At 39.1% G+C, this 22042-nt stretch overlaps 1 protein-coding gene across 1 annotated transcript in view; it reads left to right on the plus strand.

Annotated features, from left to right (window-relative positions):
* The window catches only part of AKAP10 (A-kinase anchoring protein 10), a 79761-nt gene that overhangs the window by 11011 nt on the left and 46708 nt on the right, over nucleotides 1–22042 (plus strand). The window contains exons 2-5 of the mRNA XM_049776851.1: nucleotides 1290–1337; nucleotides 6801–6983; nucleotides 10374–10928; nucleotides 20322–20420. Of these exons, the coding sequence (XP_049632808.1) occupies nucleotides 1290–1337; nucleotides 6801–6983; nucleotides 10374–10928; nucleotides 20322–20420 (885 nt within the window). The remainder of the gene's footprint in view (nucleotides 1–1289; nucleotides 1338–6800; nucleotides 6984–10373; nucleotides 10929–20321; nucleotides 20421–22042) is intronic.

The following is a 22042-nucleotide window of genomic DNA, read 5'->3' on the forward strand; positions in this document are numbered from 1 at the left end:
AACATCATGGAAAGACATACCAAAAGAAATGATCATCGTTGGGGCCGGGCGGTGGCGCTGGAGCTAAGGTGCCTGCCTTGCCTGCGCACGGACCGCGGTTCGATCCCCCGGCGTCCCATATGGTCCCCCAAGAAGCCAGGAGCAACTTCTGAGCGCATAGCCAGGAGTAACCCCTGAGCGTCACAGGGTGTGGCCCAAAAACCAAAAAAAAAAAAAAAAAGAAATGATCATCGAGAGTTTTTGAAGACAGGTATCAGCAATCAAATGGACGGCACAAAAGACGACCTGCTGTGGAATTCAGACTCAGAAGAAAGCGAAGAAACTGGAGAAACATGTTCCTGCCAACTGGGACACTGATGCGAAATTAACTCAAGAAGAATGGGAACAACTCTTTAGTGTATCTGATGATGTATCTGACTGAAGCATTTTAAATAAATATTGTTACGGGTAATTTTATTTTGGTATTGTGTTTATACCAGTTTACGTTGTCAATAAATGATTTTTATCATGGCCGGACGTGTTCAACGTTTTTTTGTCAATTACAATGCTTGGTGTGAAACAAAATTTTAATACCAATTTTTAATCGAAAATTGGGGTGCGCATCATACTCAAATAAATGCGATAAGTTCTTTAGGGGTTGGAGCTAGGGCGTCTGCCTTGCCAGCGCTAGCCTAGGACAGACAATGGTTCGATCCCCCGGCATCCCATATGATCCCCCAAGCCAAGAGTGATTTCTGAGTGCATAGCCAGGTGTAACCCCTGAGTGTCACCGGTGTGGCCCAAAAACCAAAAAAAGAAAAAAGAAAATTTAAGTTCTTTAATCAGAAAGACAGTACTTCCAGGTACCCGAGTGATAACACAGCTGCTAGGGCATTTTGCTTGCACGTGGCTGACACAGGTTTGACTCCTGACATCTAATATGGTCCCCTGAGCCTACCAGGAGTGATTTGTGAGCACAGAGCCAGGAATATCTCCTGTGCACTACCGGCTGTGCCCCCCCCCCCAAAAAAAAAAAACCAAACCATGAAACAAAATAAAACTAAAAAATCAGTACCTCCAAATTGAAACTTCTCTGGATTATTCCTGTGTACTGCCCCAACGGGGCAAAACATAGCTCTAGATGTTTCTGAATGTTGTGAAAACTTCCCCTGGCACCTACTCTGTCCTCATCTAAGGAAATTAGTCCATTGTTTTAAACTTTGAATAATGATTTGCTAGTATAATGCTTGTCTAATTTTTAACAATGTATAGAATGGATCCTTTTGATTAATCTTGTTGTTCTTTTATAGTGAAAGGCAAAGAACAAGAAAAGACCTCAGATGTTAAGTCAATTAAAGGTGAGTTCAGTGACATTCATTATATATCGAAAACTGTGCTTGGTGTTGGAAAGATCTTTCAAATAGGTAGACCTATTGCCATGCATGCAGCCAACCAGGTAGATTCCCAGCATTCCATATGATCCTCTGAGCTCTACCAGGAATGATTACTGAATGCAGAATGAGGAGCAACTCCTGAGTACTGCTGGGTATGGCTCCAAACCAAAAGAAATAAAAGTAAAAACTGCTTTACAATTATGGAATCTTTTTGTTTTGTATTCTTTTGTTTTGTTTTTGTTTTTTGTGTCACACACAGTGACGCTCATCGGTTACTTCTGCTATGCAATCAGAAATTGCTCCTGGCTTGGGGGGGAGACCATATGGGACTCCGGGGGATCAAACCACAGTTCGTCCTATGCTAGTGCTTGCAAGGCAGATGCCTTACCTCTAGTGTGACTGCTCTGGCCCCAGTTATGGACTCTTCTATTATCTTCTACTTGAACATCCTTTCTGCAATCTTTTAATTTATGATTGATTTGTTTCCCAAGTTGACTGTAAATTATGGAAGTGATAGAAGATGTATTCTTCTGCAGTGTCCTTATTCATGATACATTTATTATTTTCTAAAAGCAATTAATTGACTTCTCTTCAAAAAGTAAAAAGCGGGGGTTCATATTTGCTTGTGGGAAGTCTGGGTTTGATACCCAGGACTACTTAGTCCCCGTGAGCACAGGTATGGCTAAAAGAACAACAACAACAACAACAAAAATACCTTTAAATAAAATGAACAGACCAAGGAGATAGTTCAAATGGTAGTGCACATGTCTAAAGAGTATAAGACCTTGGCTTCCATCCCTAGCACCAGGTTCCCCTCTCTCTTCCCTCACTCTCGGTACCCCCTGGGCAGCTCCCAAGAGTCTGATCTGCCTAATCAGATTGTGCCATTTGGTATCAAGCTGGAAATGGGCTCAGTAAACATAAATAAAAAGTAAAAATACTTAGCTAAGCAGTCTGGCATCTGTATAAAAGCACTGTCACAAGGCTTGGTTTTCTGTTGTTTATTCAGGATGATTATAATCTTTATTATTTTGGATGGATGTTCTTAATTTAAAAGTTATTCAGAGTATGTCATAGTCAATGTATTGTCTATATTAATAGGTTATTAATATATTATATTATATAATATATATAATATATATTAATAGGTTATTAATATATTAATAGGTTAGAACGGACTTACTGTCATTGTTGCTTATTTTGGGGACCATACCAAATGGTGCTTATGGAGCAGGCTTTTCTAAGGACCATTTTTTTTTTTTTTGGTTTTTGGTTTTTGGGTCACACCCGGCAGCGCTCAGGGGTTCCTCCTGGCTCTCGCTCAGAAATCGCTCCTGGCAGGCTCGGGGGACCACATGGGATGCCGGGATTTGAACCACTGTCCTTCCGCATGCAAAGCAAACACCTTACTCCATGCTATCTCTCCGGCCCCTCTAAGGACTTTTTTAGGACATTATATTTGTCATAGTTCTAACTGTACAGAGATTAGAGTGGGAAAATTATAATGAAGATAATTTCTGTAGTTATTATATGTAAAATTCCACAAAGCATTTAATTAACATATCGTTAGCTTAATTTTTCTTTAAATGTTTGTAGTGGCTAGTATTGAGAATTACCTCTTTATTATTCTCAATTATAAAAATGGATACAAAGCTCAAAATGACATTTTAGCCTTATTTCTTGCCTTCCTTCCTTCCTTCCTTCCTTCCTTCCTTCCTTCCTTCCTTCCTTCCTTCCTTCCTTCCTTCCTTCCTTCCTTCCTTCCTTCCTTCCTGTCTGCCTTCTTTCTTTCTTTCTTTTTCTTTCTCTTTCTTTCTTTCTTTCTTCTTTCTTTCTTTCTTCTTTCTTTTTTCTTCTTTCTTTCTTTCTTTCTTCTTTCTTTCTTTCTTTCTTTCCTTCTTTCTTTCTTTCTTTCTTTCTTTCTTTCTTTCTTTCTTTCTTTCCTTCTTTCTTTCTTTTCTTTTCTTTCCTTCCTTTTTTCCTTCTTTCTTTCTTCTTCTTCTTCTTCTTTCTTCTTCTTCTTCCTCTCTCCTTCCTCCTTCCTTCCTTCCTTCCTCCTTCCTTCCTTCCTTCCTTCTTCCTTCCTTCCTTCCTTCCTTCCTCCTTCCTTCCTTCCTTCCTTCCTCCTCCTTCCTTCCTTCCTTTCTTTTTGGGGGGGCACACCCAACAGCACTCAGGAAATTTCTGTGTACTCAGAAATTGCTCCTTGCAGGTTCGGGGAACCATATGGAATGCTGGGGATGTAGCCTGGGTTCATCCAGAGTCTGCCGCATGCAAGGCAAATGCTCTACCACTGTGCTATTGTTTCAGCCCCTCTTGTTTGTTTCTGATCACTTAAAGTCAATTGGATTCCTTATTAGTTTATACTGGTTGCCTCTTATTTATTTTTTTGTTAGTTGTGGGGCCACATTTGGCAGTGCTGGTTAGACAAACAACAAATAGTAGCTGCCATCTATATTGAACACAGATAGAGCACATATTCTGTTCTATTCTAGGCATTAGACAAAAACTGTGACTATCCCAGTGACTGGGATTTTGCCCTCATTGAACTTGCAGATTAGTAGGGAAGAATAATAGTAATCAGATATTCTCAGAGATGACTTGGCTAGTCTGGGAGTGATGAAAGTAAAGAGGGCTGGAGTGATAGTATAGCAGATACGGCAAATACTTTGCACATGGTGACTTGGGTTTGATCCCAAGCATTCCAGATGATTCCCTGAACAGCAACCAGGAGTGTTTCTTGAAGGCAGAGTCAAAGTAACCGTTGAGCATTACTGAGTAAGAACCCCTCTCCCCAAGAGATTTGGACAGGCCAGTTTAGAAGGTATAAAGGATAAAACCTTGTTATTCATATTAGCTAAATAATGGGGTGTGAGGGAAGACATAACACTGATCCCTGTACTTACATTTTAGGCTTGCTTCATAGTTTGGGTGGTGGAGAACTAAGCTTGGATGTTATAGGTTCAGTTTTGGTACAGTGAGGTGCTTTTGAAACATACGTAGGGAAATTAGTTTAAGAGAAATGTGATTAAGTTTACTATTTCAATATATTTGACTTGAGATGGTAAAATCAAAGTAAGAAATGAATACTAGGGGGCTGGAATGTTGGCGTATGTGCAGTGTATGTGCCCAACCGGGTTCTATTCTGTGTACCCCATATGGTTCCCAAAGCCTTTGAGGAGAGAACCCTGACCACAGAGCCAACAATAAGCCATGAGTGCTACTTAGTGTGGCCCCCAAACAAACAAACAAACAAATGCTAGGCGAAATGAACTTAAAGTATCAAATTCAAGGTCTGATAGGGTTTCAGTTCCACAGAGGTTAGCCCTAGGAGCTGTGGTGGAGTGGGTTCATGTTGAGGGTTCTCCTGAATGCCTGAGACTTTCCCCTTAAATCAGCTGTTTGTTACTTTTTAAATCTATTTTAGATGTTTGTATATTTTTACCTATTTTACCTAGCTGTTTGCTCCCTACTTTAAGTATTTTCATTTAGTTATGATGTATTTACAAATAATGTTAACGTATAGGGAATATGTTGTTGCCATATCACCACAGTGACATTATTCCTCAATCCTTCCCCCAATACGCTCTAAATCTTCTCATCCCATATCCCTACCCTTACTGAGCAAATTAGTCCTCTGGCAGACTCTCAAGGTCTGCTATGATTGGCCATTGTTTATTCCCTTAATATGTTTCTTTATTTTCTTTATATGAATGAGATCATTCACTCCTTTTTATCCTTTCCCTTGAACTCACTTTGCTTAGCATGATACCTTCCTGCTTATGCAAGTTGCGATAAACTCCCCCCCCCCGCCCCCCCCCCTGTCTTTGCCACACCCGTTTGATACTCGGATTACTCCTGATTAAGTGCTTACAAATTGCCCCTGGCTTGGGGGGATCATATGGGACGGGGGGGGGGGGGGGGGGGGACCGGGGGGGGGGGGGAGATTGTACCGTGGTCCTTTCTTGGCTATTGCTTGCAAGGTAGACACCTTACCTCTAGTGCCACCTTGCCAGCCCCGATAAACTAAGTTTTTTATCTTATGAATGAGCAGTATTCATTCCATTGTACATATATACTACATTTTCTTTAGTTTTTCTTTCTCTTTTATAGACAAAAGGGAGTGAAGAAAAAGTTTGAGAAAGCTTGTCCTAGAAATAATTATAGACTTGGATAAATGTGCTCTCTAACAGGATGAGTTTTTTTTGTTTTTTTGTTTTTTTTTAAAAGGACCTAAGGAAGAACAGTAAGAACAGGAAGAAAGATGATCTGATACAGTGAGCATTTAATAAATAAATAAATAAATAAATAAATAAATAAATAAGTATAAAAGAATTGAGGGAGGAACAAAAAAGAATAGGAAACTAAGCATAATAACATGGAGACCAAGGGAAGATAAACTATCAGGACCATGTGAAGTAAGTTGCTAGTTCTGATGGAGAAGTTAATAAGCCTTACAAAAATCAATAGCATTTTTGGCTCTTCAGGAACACCAAATTAGGAAACAATTAGAAAGGCTTACTATTCTTTTATTTTTCTTTCTGTGGTTTTGAGCCACACCTGGTGATGCTCAGGGGTTATTTCTTGCTCTGTTTTCAGGAATGACTTCTGGAAATGCTTGCAGGGATCATATAGAATAATACATGTTTTTGTTTTGTTTTGGTGCCACACCCTGTACTCAGGAGTTTCTTCTCGCTCCTTACTCAGGGCTTACTCCTGAAGGTGCTCTAGTACAGGATGTGCGGGATCAAACATGGACTGGCTATGTGTAAGATAAACACCTTACCTGTTGTGCTATCTTTCTGGCCCCTGAAGAGCATTTTTCTAATATCAATCCTGTCCACACATACACTCCATGAACTTTTATTCTGCAATTTTAGTTTGTTTTTCCATCAAGTGATAATTAAGGATAATTGAAAATGATCTTTTTTTTTTTTTTTTTTCAGAATGTTTGTTGGCTTTTTTATTTTCTATCTCAGTAGGAGTTCTCAAAGAAAGAGAATATTTTTGTTTTTCCTTTGTTTGGGGGGGTCACATGATCACATTTAACTATGCTGGCTAGGACTGCTTTCTACTTTACTTGGGGATCAACTAGCAGAGCAGAGTTGAAGGTCAAACATCAGCTTCAAATCCACACCATCACCATATGTTCATCTCTTTGATCTCATTCTGGCCTAGAGAGATCTTTTTTAACTTACCTTTTTTTTTTTTGGTAGTGTATGGGGATATTTTGAGTTATAAATAGTAGTAAATTATTTCCTTCCAATTTTCTACTACTTGATTTATCTTATTGGTAAGTATTTTTGTGTATGTGCTTGATAGTTATTAAAACCTTAATTTTTAAGGTTTGCTCAAAGTTCTTTTAAGAGACAGTTTTTAGATGATCAAATTTTATTTAATTTTTACAATTTTTTTTAAAAATTACAGCCTCTGTAGCCGTACTTTCCCCACAAAAAAGCACGAAAAATCATGCCTTGCTGGAGGCTGCAGGACCAAGTCATGTTGCAATCAATGCCATTTCTGCCAACATGGATTCCTTTTCAAGTAGCAGGACAGCAACGCTTAAGAAGCAGCCAAGCCACATGGAGGCTGCTCATTTTGGTGACCTGGGTAAGTGACTGTCAATATTTTCTAAATTCCAGTAGGAATTTTTTTAATTTTGGCCCTCACATAGCCACATACCAGTGCTCAGGAGCTCTGTACATTGTATTCAGGAGTTATTCCTGGCAGTTCAGGAGACTTTACAGTACAAATGTATACCCCTCAGGCCTCTTGCATGCAAAGCATGCAGTTAACATATTGAGCAGTCTCTCTGGCCCTCCCATAGCACTGTTTTAGCTATAATTTTTAGGAAAACACAGTTGTGGCTTTTCCTTAGGAAAATATATACAAGTTATATTACTAAGAATCATATAGCTTGATATTGCTTTATTGGGCTTTATAGCGATTTATTGTCTTGTTAATGCATACTCCTCCAAAGAGATTGTCTTAACACAAATGGAAGAATTGGCTCACATAATTGAGTATGGGGGTATGGCTTAATGGAGTGATGTTGAGATCCTTGCGGGAGGGAGGTGGGAGGTGGGCACACTACCGGTGGGTGTGGTGTTAGAATTACGTGCATGGAAAGCTGCCATTAACAGTATTGTAAATCAGAGGCCAGAATGATAGTACAGCTATAGGGTGCTTGCCTTACTGGAGATGGACCTGGATTCAATCCTCAGCTTCTATGTGGTCCCCTGAGCCTATGAGGAGTGATTCCTATATGCAGAGTCAGGAATAATCCTTGAGCACTTCTGGGTATGGCCCTCCAAAAACAAAAAGACAAAACACATTTGTATTGTAAATCACAGAACTTTAATCAATAACAGTAAGTTTTTTTAAATAGAAAAAATGCTAGTTGATGTTAAAATCAGTGGTTGAGATTTACTGAGTGGTTTTGAGTGATTGGTTTTCTGTGACCTTAAGTGCTTATTACTTATTTTTTTTGAAAAACAGCTTCCAATGTGATAGGCAAATGTGTTATCTTCTATTGATTTGCTTTTCCGGAATTTTTAATAAAGCTGAATTTTTAGATATATTTATTGACCGTAAAATAAATTTTTTTTCAGTCTTGGTAATTCAAATCTAGGTCTCATGCAGGATATGTACTTTATCACCGAGCTTCAGTCCTGCCTCCTCCCCCAATATTTTGTTTGTTTGTTTGTTTGGGACGTACCTGATGTGTTCAGGGCCTGTTCCTGGTTTTGCACGTAGGATTGACTAGTGTTGGGTCTCGGGGAGACCATTAGGGATCGAATCAGGGTCAGCCACATGCAAGGAGGTACAGACTCTACTTGCTCTATGTACTATGGGTCTGGCCCCCTAGTTATTTTACTGTTTAATTTTGCTTTTTATTATTTTGGGTGTGGGGCCACACCTGGTGGTGCTCAGGGCTTACTGGCTTTACACTCAAGGATCACTCCTGTCAGGGCATAGGGAGCCCATAAAGAGTACCAGGGATTGAACCCAGTTTGGCTACAGGCAAGGCAAATATATTACCCACTGTTCTATCCTCCTGGCCTTCTATTATTATTTTTATTATTATTATTACTATTTTTTTGTTTTTGTTTTTGTTTTCTTGTTTTTTGGGCCACACCCGGCGTTGCTCAGGGGTTACTCCTGGCTGTCTGCTCAGAAATAGCTCCTGGCAGGCATGGGGGACCATATGGGACACCGGGATTCGAACCAACCACCTTGGGTCCTGGATCGGCTGCTTGCAAGGCAAACACCGCTGTGCTATCTCTCCGGGCCCCTATTATTACTATTGCTATTGCTATTTTGTTTTGGGGTAACACCTGGCAATCCACAGGATTTATTCCTGATTCTATGCTCAGGGATCATTCCTGGTGGGCTAGGATGCCGGGGTTGGAACCGAATCCAATTTGGCCACTTGTAAGCACTCTTCCTACCTGCTGTAATTATCACTCCAGTCCTTCTAATTTTCTTTTTTATTTAGAAATTCTGAGCAGAGAGGGAAAAGGACAGTGTGTGTGTGTGTGTGTGTGTGTGTGTGTGTGTGTGTGTGTGTGTGTGTGTTAGAAAGAGAGTTAGAGAGACAGTAAGGCAGAGACATAGAAGAGAGGCGAGAGAGGAGAAAGATGCACTAATGAAAGAAGGTAGGCTTCTCCCAAGGTGGAGAGCGTCAATACACATCCCAGTGTGAAAGTACAAAGTCCACCTTTTAAGAGGGGAGATATGGGAGACATGTGGTTGTGCCATGTATTCAGGTGACAAACATGCCTTTTTAAATTATTTTTATAGGAGCCATTTCCAACCGTGCTTAGGGTGTTTGGGACTCATTCCCAGGAATGTACACCTTTCAATTTGATGTTCTGCTTGGGTCTAACACTGCTCAGGACCGACAATGCCACCCCAACTATGCTTTGGTGGCCACTAGGGTCATTTCTGGTGGTGATCAGGAGGCCAGGTACTGGTGAGGGTCAAACCCAGGACTTTGTGTAGGCCAGGTATGTGTTCTACCGCTTTAGTTATTTATTCTTTTTTCAGTTCTTGATACTATTAGGACCAGAGCATGGTGGCCATTATGGCAGATAGGTCACTTGCCTGCACAGAGCCAACCTTGGTTCAGTTCCCAGTATCTCTGGTCCTTCAAGTCCTGCCAAAAGTAATCCCTGAGTGCAGTAGCAAATCCTGAGCACTGCTAGATGTGGCCTAGAAGCAAACAAAAAATACTGATACTATGTTTTTTTTTTTTTTTTATGAAATTACATGGTTTGAGCCAGAGAGATAGTATAGTAGTTAGGACTATCGTATGCCAAACCTGAGTTTGACTCCTGATGTAATCTGGCTTCCTAAGCACCACTGGTTTGGCCCTGGATGACCCCAAACACTGTATGGGGGACCCTCAAACCCTTGAAACCACAGGGCTTGAGCAGCACCATATTCTCAGGCCCCAGCACTGAATTGCTTATCCAGTTGATTATTATATTGGTTCCCTGAGCACTGCTTGGGATGGTTTCTCCCCTCATTCCACCTCAAAAAGTTACATGGTTTGAATTACCATTAAAGAGGATGAGGGTTGAATAACAAAAACTTTTTAAAATGTTAAGTTTCTAAACTTGTTTAGAAAGTTAAATCATAGTGTTTCTTACTGTTTATTAATAACATTGCTGGAAAATAAACTTTTTAAAGGAGATCATTGCAGGGCTGGAGTGATAATATAATGGGTAGGGTATTTGCCTTGCACCTTGCCTACCCAGGTTCGATTCCTGACATTCTGTATGGCTTCCTGAGCACCAATAGGAGTAATTCCTGAATTTAGAGCCAGGAGTAATCCCTGAGCTCTAAAACAAAAACTAAGCAGATGATTGGTACCACTGGTGCTAATGTTAACTGATTAAGTTATGTTATGTGTGTATGTATGTACATACATACATATGTATTTTTTAAAATGTTTAATCTCAATTTGTTACTGCACTAATTCTTTTGCCTTTTTAGGAAGGTCTTGTCTGGACTACCAGACTCAAGAGACCAAATCAAGTCTTTCAAAAACTCTTGAACAAGTCTTACATGACTCTATTGTTCTCCCTTATTTTATTCAATTCATGGAACTTCGGAGAATGGAGCATTTGGTTAAATTTTGGTTAGAGGCTGAAAGTTTTCACTCTACAACTTGGTCCCGAATAAGAGCACACAGTTTGAACACAGTGAAGCAGAGCTCTCTGGCTGAGCCTGTGTCTCCGTCTCTGAAGCATGAAACTACAGCATCTTTTCTAACTGAGACTCTTGATAAGAGGTTGGAGGACTCCAGCTCAGCCCAGTTGCTGATGACTCAGTCAGCAGGAATTGACCTGAGTAATAGAACTAGCAACATCCAGAATCACTTGCTACTTTCCCAGGAATGTGACAGTGCGCATTCTCTCCATCTTGAAATGTCCAAAACAGTAACTCAAGTTTCCATTGAAATCCAAGAACCCTCCTCTAGACTTACAGTGACTAATAGAAATAGTTCTTGTTCTCCACTAAAGGAATTATCAGGAAAATTAATGAAAAGTAAGTACATGATTTACTCTATGTTGTCTTGTTTTTGTTGCATTTTGGTCACTTGACATGAGGGAACAAAGGAATTGGAATGAGTTTCTTTTCTCACACACTACTTCCAAACTAAGGAGTTGGAAAGTGCTCTGAAATCGAATTTATATTCGATTTTAGCAGAATTATATTATCGAATTATATTCGATATTAGCAGAATTAACAAGTGAAGAAGTAACGGCCAGGGATGAGGCACAGCATGGCTTGTGTGCATAGACCTGGGTTCTTTCTCCAGCTCTGCAAAAAAAAAAAAAAAATCTAGTATCAGAAATTTCTTTTCTCATTTTGAAATCAGACCATTATCCTAAATTCATCTAGTCTCTTAATTTTATTAATATTTGGTTGTACTTTGTAGATGAAAAAGTTTAACTTATCTGTCATGGGTGATATTTATTGAGTTTTCTACTAAATTTATACTTGAATTTTATTTAACATAATACATTATGAAGTAGTCTTTATTATCTGATAATATGTATGGGAAAAATGGGTGGGTAGTAAAATAACCTTGTCTTGATTGTACAGTGAATGTGAAGCTAGAGTTCCAGCATTTTTGACAATAGTACCTCTTTATTTTATATTTTTTTTCTTATTTTTTAGTAGTTTGAAATTACACTCTTACTCTCCTGTACCTTCTATTTTGAAAATTATACTTCTTTTCTAGAACCTCCTAGAATCCTGATGCTTCTCTGATCTTTCATTTTATCTTTTTCCTAAAGAGCTAAGTGATTTCTTTTTCTTCTTATTTGCTCTCTCCTTTTTCTTTAAAAGAAGATTTAATCTTAAGAGCCAGGAATGTAGCTCAGTAGTAGAGTGCATATTTTGCATGAATGAAGCCCACCCTGTGTTCATATGACTTGTAGTATAGAAAAATACTTTTTAGGGGCCGGAGAGATAGCATGGAGGTAAGGGGTTTGCCTTGCATGCAGAAGGACGGTGGTTTGAATCCTGGCATCCCATCTAGTCCCCCGAGTCTGCCAGGAGCGATTTCTGAGTGTAGAGCCAGGAGTAACCCCTGAACGCTACCAGGTGTGACGCAAACCCCCCTCCCCCCAAAATACTTTTTATTTAATTTTTTGTGCTTGGGGAACTTGGTTTTTTGGGGGTGGGTGGGAGGGAGTTTAGTTGGTTATACCTGGTTATAACTAGGGATAATTCCTGGTGGTGCTCCAGGAAGTGTGCTCCCATAAATTTCAAGGAGAGTCAGTTGTATACAATTGCCTTAACCCCTGTTCTACTATCTCTGGGTTTCTCCTTTCCCATATACCTCCTTTGTTTTAAAGATAAAGAGCACTCTTAAGTTTATAGCAATTTAGATGGAAATGCATATACATTTAAATATTTCCTGTGTCTTCTCTGCCCCCTCCGCTTGTATCAACATTTTCACAGAATGATATATTTTTTAAAGTGGATGAACCTACCTTGACACATCATATAATCACTTAAAATTCACAGTTTATGTTACCGTTCATTTAGTGTTGTACATATTTTAGTTTAGCCAAGTATATAATGCTTTGTATTCATTATCTGATATTAATAGAGTATTTTTAGTCCTCTAAAAATTTTCTATACTTTGCTTTTATTTTCTTATTTTCTAATTACTATCAAACAATGTGTTTTTTTTTTTTTTACTATAGTCTTAGTTTTACTTTTTCCAGAATGTCTAATAGTTGGAATTGTACTTTTTTGATCATTGGTGATTTTCACTATCTTTTAATTTATTGATCTTTATAATCTAAAGATGGATCTAATCTGCTATTGAGTCAGTTTTTATTTATGGATGTGTCAGGTACACCAGGGATAGAACTTAAAGCCTTAATGCTTGGATTTTCAATATCATGTTAATTAATGCTTATCTTTGTTTTGTTCTGACTTTGGAGGGAAAGTATTCTGTATTCACCACTAAAAATGTTATTTAGTGGGGGGAGGGGAAAAAAGAATGTTATTTAGGGGCTGGAGAGATAGCATGGAGGTAGTGCATTTGCCTTGTATGCAGAAGGACGGTGGTTCGAATCCCGGCATCCCATATGGTCCTCTGAGCTTGCTAGGAGCAATTTCTGAGTGTAGAGCCAGGAGTGGCCCCTGAGCACCACTGGATGTGAACCAAAAACCAAAACAAAAAAAAAAGAATGTTATTTAATAGGGGCAATAGTGATAGCATAGTGGGTAAGGCGTCCTTGCATGCCTCCAACCCAGGTTAGATCCCTGGCATCCCATATTATTCCCTAAGCCCACCAGGAGTAATCGATTACCAAGCACATAGCCAGCCAGGAATAACCCCTGAGCACCGTCAAATGTGGCCCCAAAACCAAAAATTGAAAAATAAAGAATGTTATTTTATGTTTCTTTTTTTTTTTTTTTTGGTTTTTGGGCCACACCGGGCGTTGCTCAGGGGTTACTCCTGGCTGTCTGCTCAGAAATAGCTCCTGGCAGGCACGGGGCACCATATGGGACACCGGGATTCGAACCAACCACCTTTGGTCCTGGATCGGCTGCTTGCAAGGCAAACGCCGCTGTGCTATCTCTCCGGGCCCCCATTTTATGTTTCTTTATGTAAATGTTCTAATGTTAGTGAAGTTCTTTACTAGTTTACTGAATATTATTGAGTCATGAATGATGTGGATTTTACCAAATATTTTTTATTTGTTATTTACTATGAGCTGTGGTCTTATTTCTTTTGTCTGCTAATTTATTAGATTTTATTGTTTTTCAAATATTTATTCTAGGATATGTTTATTTGGTTATGGTATGTTGTTTTAATATAGTGTTAAGTTTGAGTTTTTTATATTTTGTTGAACATTTTTGCATCTGTTTTTATGAGGCATGTTAATTTGTAGTTTTCTCATTTGCCGTTGGGTTTTTTTTGGGGGGGGGGGAGGGTAAAAAAAACACCCAGCAGTGCTCAGGGATGACTCTTGGGGAACCTTGGGGGCCATTGTGATGCAAGGTAAATATTCTTAGCACTGTACTATCTCTCCAACCTGTGTTTGATTTGAGAGTCAGTGAAAGATTTCCACCTTCCACTTCTCTAGAAAAGGTCATTGTAATTTTTTCTTCTTTGATGTCATTAGTATTTGTAAGTGAAAATATTTCATCTTTCCCTTTCCGATATTCTTCATTGCTTCTGCTTGCCTGGTGCTTGCCCATTTGGTTTTGGTACTCATTAGCTTCTATACATCATCTGCAGTATTCATGTACTTGGCCCAGAGCTTACTGAGCCATCCTCTGTAGTTGCATGCAGTGTTTGCACACATTCTGGTTATGGTCTCTTGGGCTCATCAGGAGTTGCAGTTCCTGACCATGGCCCACAAATATCTTGTCCTGTGATCACCAGGGATTGTACTTTTGGTTTCAGTGCTTAAACTTCTGGTGGTTGTGCAAATAGAAATTGCTTACAGAGTACAGGGATCTCAGAGCTGCACAAACGGCCATTTGCTCTACACTCTGCACTTTTGTAGCACCAGGAACTCCAGACCATGTACACATACTAAGTCTTTAAGACATATTTAAACTGCTGTTTGGTTTGGGCCACACCTGTCAGAGTTTAGATATTACTCCTGGTTCTGTGCTCAGAGATTATTTCTGTCAGGGTTCAGGGAACCATATGGGGTGCCAGGGATTAAACTAGAGTTTGCCACCTGCAAGGCAAATAAATACCTTAGTCCCTTGCAAAGCTCTTTCTCTTGCCCCAAAATGTTTAAACTATGAATTCAATGTCTTTAATAGATACTGGATTTTCGAGTTTTCTCTGTCATCTTGTCATCTTGGGGTTTTATTTTGGTTTTGGTTTTTGGATCACATCCTGAGCTTTGTGTTCAGGAATTTCTTTTGGTAGTGCTCAGGCACTGTATATGTTGCATGGGACCTAACTCAGGTTGGCTGCATGCAAGGAAAGCTGCTTAGCTCTGTGTTTTAAGCCCTTATTTCTTTGTAAGTGAATTTTAAATCATGACTTTCTTTTTTGTTTGTTTGTTTTTGTTTTGGGGCCACACCCGGTTACTCTCGGTTTACTCCTGGCTATGCACTCAGAAGTTGCTTCTGGCTTTGGGGGGGACCATATGGGATGCCAGGGGATCGAACCACGGTCCGTCCTAGGCTAGCGCTCACAAGGCAGACACCTTACCTCTAGCACCACCACACCGGCCCCTAATTCATGACTTTCAAGAAATAGTTCATTAATGGATTGTTAAATTTGGTTTATGGTAACATATTCTCAGTCCCAGTGTTGATGATTATATCTTTTTTCTTGGTCAATATAATATAAGGATTCAGCTATTTATTCTCCAAGAAGCAGCATTTGAATTAATTGTGGGTCTTTTATTTTTGGTGGGGGCAGGGAGTATACCTGGCACAGTACTTGAAGAAGGATCCAATAATATTGAGAATCAAACTTTGAGATCCAGTCCTTTGAGTTATCTCTTTGTCCTGGATTCAACCAATAATTATCTTCTTCATTTCATGGATTTTCTGTTTTGTAAGGTTTCTTCTCTGATTATTTTGTAGTTTTTTTTGTTTGTTTTTTTTTTTTTGGGGGGGGGCACACCCATCAGTGCCCAGGGCTTCTTCCTGGCTCTGTGCTGAGAAATTGCTCCCGGCAGGCTAGGGGACCATATGGAATGGTGAGGATCGAACCTGAGTCCATCCTGGGTTGGCCGTGTGCAAGGCAAATGCCCTACCACTGTGCTATTGCTCTGGCTTCTCTGATTATTTTGAGTGAATAATAAGTAATAATAATAATAAGTAAGAGAAATAAAATGTATTTTGGATGTGGGAACCTCTCAGGTAGTGTTCTGGGATCCAGAGAGCACTTTGGTGATACTCATCTTGGTCCTGATTGACCAAGCAGTGCTTAGGGGCCCATGCTATACTGGGACTTAGAGCTGGGGTCTCTGCATATCAGGTAGGGTCTTCAAACTATCTCTCCAGTCCTTTTCTTAAATTTCTTAAATAAATGAAAAACGTAATTGTTTCACTTTTTCTTTCTTCTGTCTTTTTGGACCACACCTGGCTTTGCTCAGGACTTACTCTTGACTCTGCACTCAAAAATCATTCCTGGGGGTGGGGGGGGGGGCATCTGGAATGCCAGGGATCAAACCCAGATTGGCTGTATGCAAAACAATGCCTACCCTTTATACTATCTCTTTAGCTCCCCAAATTGAGTTTTCTGGATCCAAACAATGCTTATAATCTATGCTTCTGAAATAGATTTAGAATTTTCTTTGAGTTTATTATCTGGATGTGGCAGCCTTTCTTTATTTAAATTGTGCTGGAATCACACTTTAGGATTCACATATGTGAGGCAGATACTATCACTTTAGCCATATTCCCTGTCCTTAATTTTTATCTTTTTAAATTTTTTTTACTCCCCCTTTTGTTGTTGCAATGTCCAGAGGTTGCATACTTGGTTGCCATCCTCACCTGAGTCACACACTTGGTTGCAGTGTTAGAGGTCATACTTGGGGCACAAGGGTCCCAGCATGCTTGGGATCAGACTAGTAGCTTCAGGCAAATGGACTCTTGTGATTGTTTGACTTTTTGAAATGCTAGAAATCACAAATAACCCTAGTTCTTATTTTTAGGCATTTTTCAGAGGGCTGTAGGGGGCACATCCGTCAGTGCTCTAGACTTCTGCTCTGCACAGTGTCCAGGAATTATTTCTGGCATGCTTGGAAGACTATATGGGATGCCAGGGATCAAACCTGGGTTGCTGCTTGCCAACGTATTATCTAATGTATCTAATGTTAGTTAGATGTTAATCTAATGTACTATTGCTCTGGCACCTGATTTTTAGGTGTTTTTTTTTTAATCGATATTTTGCACAAAGTCAGTGGTTGTACCCATATTGTTTATACAGTAGATACTGTTGACTGAATGGAATTTGCTTGAATTATTTTAGTTTAGAATTGGGGCTGGAGAGATAGCATGGAGATAAGGCGTTAGAGTAAATGTGAAACAGTTTCCCTGATCTTTACAGTTGTTATCTTTCATCAGGGCCCCAGTTATAGAGTTATAGAGAGGATTCATTCACAAACTGAATGAATTCATACCTATAATAGCAACTCTGCATTGTTCCCTGTATCCCTATTCTGTTTTCTACTGCTTTGAATTTGACTACTTTGTACATGACATGTAAGTGAATTATACAACATTTTTTGTTTTGTGGCTGATTTATTTTACTTATTTTACTTAACATGTTTTTGTGTTTGTCCATGCTGTTACATAAGATAGGATGCTTTTGTTTTTTAATAGTTAAACAGTTGTGGTTTTTTTTTTTGGTTTTTTTTTTTTTTTTTGGTTTTTGGGTCACACCCGGCAGTGCTCAGGGGCTGTCTGCTCAGAAATAGCTCCTGGCAGGCATGGGGGACCATATGGGACACCGGGATTTGAACCAACCACCTTTGGTCCTGGATCGGCTGCTTGCAAGGCAAACGCCGCTGTGCTATCTCTCCGGGCCCGCTAAACAGTATTTTATTGTGTGGACATACCAGATTTTGTTTATTCGTACATTATTGATGGGCATTTTGTTTTAGTTCCTTATCTTAACCTAATGAACAAAATAGAAGAACACTTGGTTGCAGTGTTAGAGGTCCTAGCATGCTGGGGATCAGACTAGCAGCTTCAGGCAAATGACCCTTGTGGTTGTTTTAATTTTTGAAATCTTAGAAATCACAAATAACCTTAGGTCTTCTTTTTTACATACTATAGAAATGATCCCTGAAAGTATAGTCTTTAGTTCTTCTTTTTAGGCATTTTGCAGAGGGGCAAAATTTGGGGGTTGGGTGAAGCATAGACTCTGGTGCTCAGAGTTCACTCCTGGAAATGCTTAGTCATCATATCTGGTATGTTAAGTGCCTTAACCTCTGTACCCCTTAACCCCTAGCCCAACACATTCCTTTTTTTTTTTTTTTTTTTTTAAATGTGGTAGGCTAACAAGAGGGTAGGGTGCTTGCCTTGCATAGTGTCTACTCAGGATTGATCACTAGCATCTCATATTGTTCCCCAGGTGCCACTAGAAGTAATTCTGAGTACAGAAGCAGGAGTAACCCCTAAGCATCACTGGGTATCCCCCAAAAGTGAAAGTGTTATTGTTGAAAAATGTAAGAATTGTTTGAACTGAGGATGTGACTTAGTGGTAAAGTATAAGATTTGTATGCATGAAACTTGGTTTAAGTCTTGGCATTGCAAAAACATTTTTATTTGTTTCTGGGTGACCACACACACTCATGTTGGTGGGCAAGGAAGTGCAGAGCTGAGGATCAAACCTAGACCTTGCACATATAGGCATGCACTCTACCACTGGAGCCATGTCTCTGACCCCAAATATTTCTTATGGCCCTGATTTTATAGCTCATTTGGAAAGTATCTAAGGGTAGTATTCCTGGATCATTTGATACCTGATTTTAATTTTTTTTCAGTTTGATAATGGTCATTTTACGTGTCCATTGACAATATACAAGGGTTCTAATTTTTCTATAGTTTGCAAATACCTTCTGTTCTCTAATTGTTAGGCCCTTTTATTGATTGCTTTCTTCACTGTACAATCCTCAGTTTCGTTTAGCTCTACTTCTCTCTTTTTATTGTTTGTACTTTTGGTGTCCAAATAATTATTGCCAAGACCAATTTCATGAAACTTTTCCCCTCTTCTGTAAGATTTAGAGTTTCGGTCTTCAGTACATTTGAGTTGACTTGTATATAGTATTGAATCTGCTTTTTTTCTTTTTTTTTTTTTTTTTTGAGGTTGTCCACTTTTGTCAGCAGACTTTGTCAAAGATGTTATATTTCTCTATTGTGTATTGGCACTCTTATTACAGTTAACTGTATTTATGGGGGCTTGTTTCTCTGCCATTTGTTCTGTACCATTGGACTGTTTACATGTATTTATGTCACTATTTTTGAGGGGAAGGGACCTCCCAACCAATGTTCAATGGGTCTGTGGGCTGCTCACTATAACGAACTGCGTGATTCATGGTAAAAACAAAAGAATGCTGAGTTATGTAGGCTATATGGTATTGGTTACATATTTCTTTGTGAAAATATTTTTAAAGTTTTAATATTTGTTTAATATACAACTAAAAATTATTTTATTAAAAGCTTAAGAATTTGTGAAGATGGTATAAAGGCAACAATTGGAAATTTTGGGTTTTACTTATATTTTTCGCTCTATAAGACACATCTGATTATAATACGTACATAGTTTTTAGATGCTCTTCTCCCCTGCTCTTGAGCTTCAGCTCCAGGCAGCATTTGCTCCATAAGACTCACTTTTGCGGGGGTGGAGAAAGGGGGAGTGCATCTTATGGTACGAAAAATCCAGTATTTTTGTGTTTCACATCTGACTGTACTCAGGTATTACTCCCGGCAGTCCTAAGGGAAGCAGGTAGAGTGCTGGATGTTGAACACTGGTTGCCTGAGAGGAGGCAAGCACCTTACCTACTGTACTGTCTCTAGCTCAAATTTGGGTTCTTTTGCCAAATTGGACTTGTAATTATTATGTTATTTCTCCTAGAAAACTGTCAATTTTACTTAAAGATGTCTACAGAGCTATTGTTTTATTAAATCTATACCCTTGATTACTTGCCATTTTAATGTTTGAAAAATGTGATGTATTTTGCTCAGAAAATAAACTATTAAAAATTTAGGTCATGATGGAGAGATAACTCAGTGGACTGGCATACAGGATTTGCATGCAGCAAAACTGGACTTGATCCCCAGCACTGCGTGGTGTTCCGAACACCACTGGGAATGACTCAGAAAACAAACTACTAGTAGCGTAATAAGAATATGACTGAATCATTAGTTATAATAGTTTATATCTCTAAAGAATATTCAAGTCAATAAGCAGTTTTAGGGTCCTAGATATTATCTTGAGATTATAAAGATTCTTGAGTCTAAAAAGGTTGAGATTTACTGTTTTAACTTTCTAAGGTTGTAGAAAATCAAATAAATATATTTATGAATAGTTTATTAAAAATCATAAATATAGATTCATTAAAAAATTTGAGCTGCTTTTGTTAAATTGTTGTGAAAACCTTACACAAAATGGACTTTAGGGATGTTCATGAAAAGAAAATATGCAGAAATAATTGCTATCAAGAACTATATTAGCTGGACTAGAGTGTGTAGAGGGGAATTCACATGACTTCTCTGTTTAACAAACCAAACAGCGAACATGCATTAGTATGGAGACTTGCTTTATCGAGACGATTTTTTATATATGTAATATACTGCACTTTATATAAATAATATTTATGTGTATGCTTTGGTTTAGAGCAAATAAGGCTCTTGTTCATTAATATAGACCATTACTGTTTTGAAGTTGCATTTTGATATTTGAAGTTGCCCCTCCTTCTCTTGCAGGTATAGAGCAAGATGCAGTGAATACTTTTACCAAATATATATCTCCAGATGCTGCTAAACCAATACCAATTACTGAAGCAATGAGAAATGATATCATAGGTAAGCAGTGCTTAAAGTTGTGGCCAAACAAATGCCTATTTCTTGCTTATTCATTAAGGGTAGTGTTTTTTTTGGGGGGTGGGTTTTGGGATTTGGGTTTTGGGCCACACTGGTGGTGCGCAGGGATTAGTGTTTAGGAATCACTCCAGGCTGGCTCCGGGGACCATATGGGCTGCTGGATTGAACCTGGGTGACCACTGCAAGGCAAATGCTATACTTGGCTATGCTATCACTCTGGCCCCAAGATTGATTTTCAAAAACGTTTTTTAAACACTGTGGCTTACAAAGTTGTTCATAATACAGGTGTTCCTGGCCTTTAAGGTTCCAATACCAATCCCACCACCAGAGTACCCAGTTTCTTTCCCATGCCCAAACCTATCCCTTTGGCAGACACAAATAATTATTAAATAACTGTGTGTGTGTGTGTGTGTGTGTGTGTCTGTCTAACTTGTTAAAACTAGATAGTAATGAAATTATTGGCAAAAATTTGTGAAAATGTTAGATCTCACAATGGGGTCATTAAGTCATATAAAGGTTTACTAAGCTGTTTATTGCTAGTTGAGCATTGTGTTACTGGTTTTATTTGTTGAGATTAGGTGGCTTCCATGTTACTTTCATATCTAATATGTGTTCCTATTAGGGTGTCAGTAATAAAGAATTAGGCTGTGTTCCTGGAAGTCTAGGATCTGTGGAACTGGACCAGTAAGCTGACATGACATGGCAGCTGCTGTTGATTGTGACTTTGGCTGCTGGGTCTTCCAGAAGTATGGAGGGACAGGAGGAGGCTACCTGTCCCCACTCTGATAAGACCTTAGAGTTTTCAGCCTCCAAACCAGCATAACTGGAGTTTCTGTCTGTCTGGGTGTGCCTGAAGCTTCAGGGGCTTTGGCAGGGTGGGGCCTTGGCCCACTCACCTCCAGAGGTTGTTCCAGAGTTTTTAGCTGAGAGATGGTTGTACCTATGAATTTTTTAGCTTGACTAGTATCTCTCCCCCAAGTAGTGTGAGTCTATGGTGCTGGCCAGTGAGCTGAATGCGGTGGCTGTAGGATATAAGATTGATTTTCTTTTAATGAATATAGAATTCAACATATATTCTTTTTTTTTCTCCCGCCCCCAATATATATTCTTTTCCCATCTATTTTTCACAGTACTTCCTTGTATCTGATATAGCACACAAAATTTCCTTTTATGTTAGCCTGATTTCTTAGGTTTCTGTCTAAATAGCAGGAGCATACATTGAGCTGCATCCCAGACACACACATTCTAAGTTCTTTGAATAAACTCATTTCATCTTCTAAATGAAGTATGGCATAAATACTAGCATTATTTTATAAATGATAAAATTCAAGCATAGAAGAGACTAATTTACCCAAGTTAACAAACTCAGACATGCCAAATTATGATTTGAGACCCCAGAGGGTTGGGTGTGTGTTGGTTGGGTGTGCCTTGCACACAGCTGCCCTGACCTTGATTCCAGCACTACATATGGTCCCCCTAGCCCCGCCAGGTGTTGCTCCAAAAATTAAAAAAATTTATTTGAAACCTCACCCCTACATCTTATTTCAATACCATGCTATTTGGTGGTTTTGGTTTTTGTTTTTTTTTTCTTTAGGTTGTGGGTT

The sequence above is a fragment of the Suncus etruscus genome, chromosome 7, assembly GCF_024139225.1.
Source record: "Suncus etruscus isolate mSunEtr1 chromosome 7, mSunEtr1.pri.cur, whole genome shotgun sequence".
Classification (NCBI taxonomy): domain Eukaryota; kingdom Metazoa; phylum Chordata; class Mammalia; order Eulipotyphla; family Soricidae; genus Suncus; species Suncus etruscus.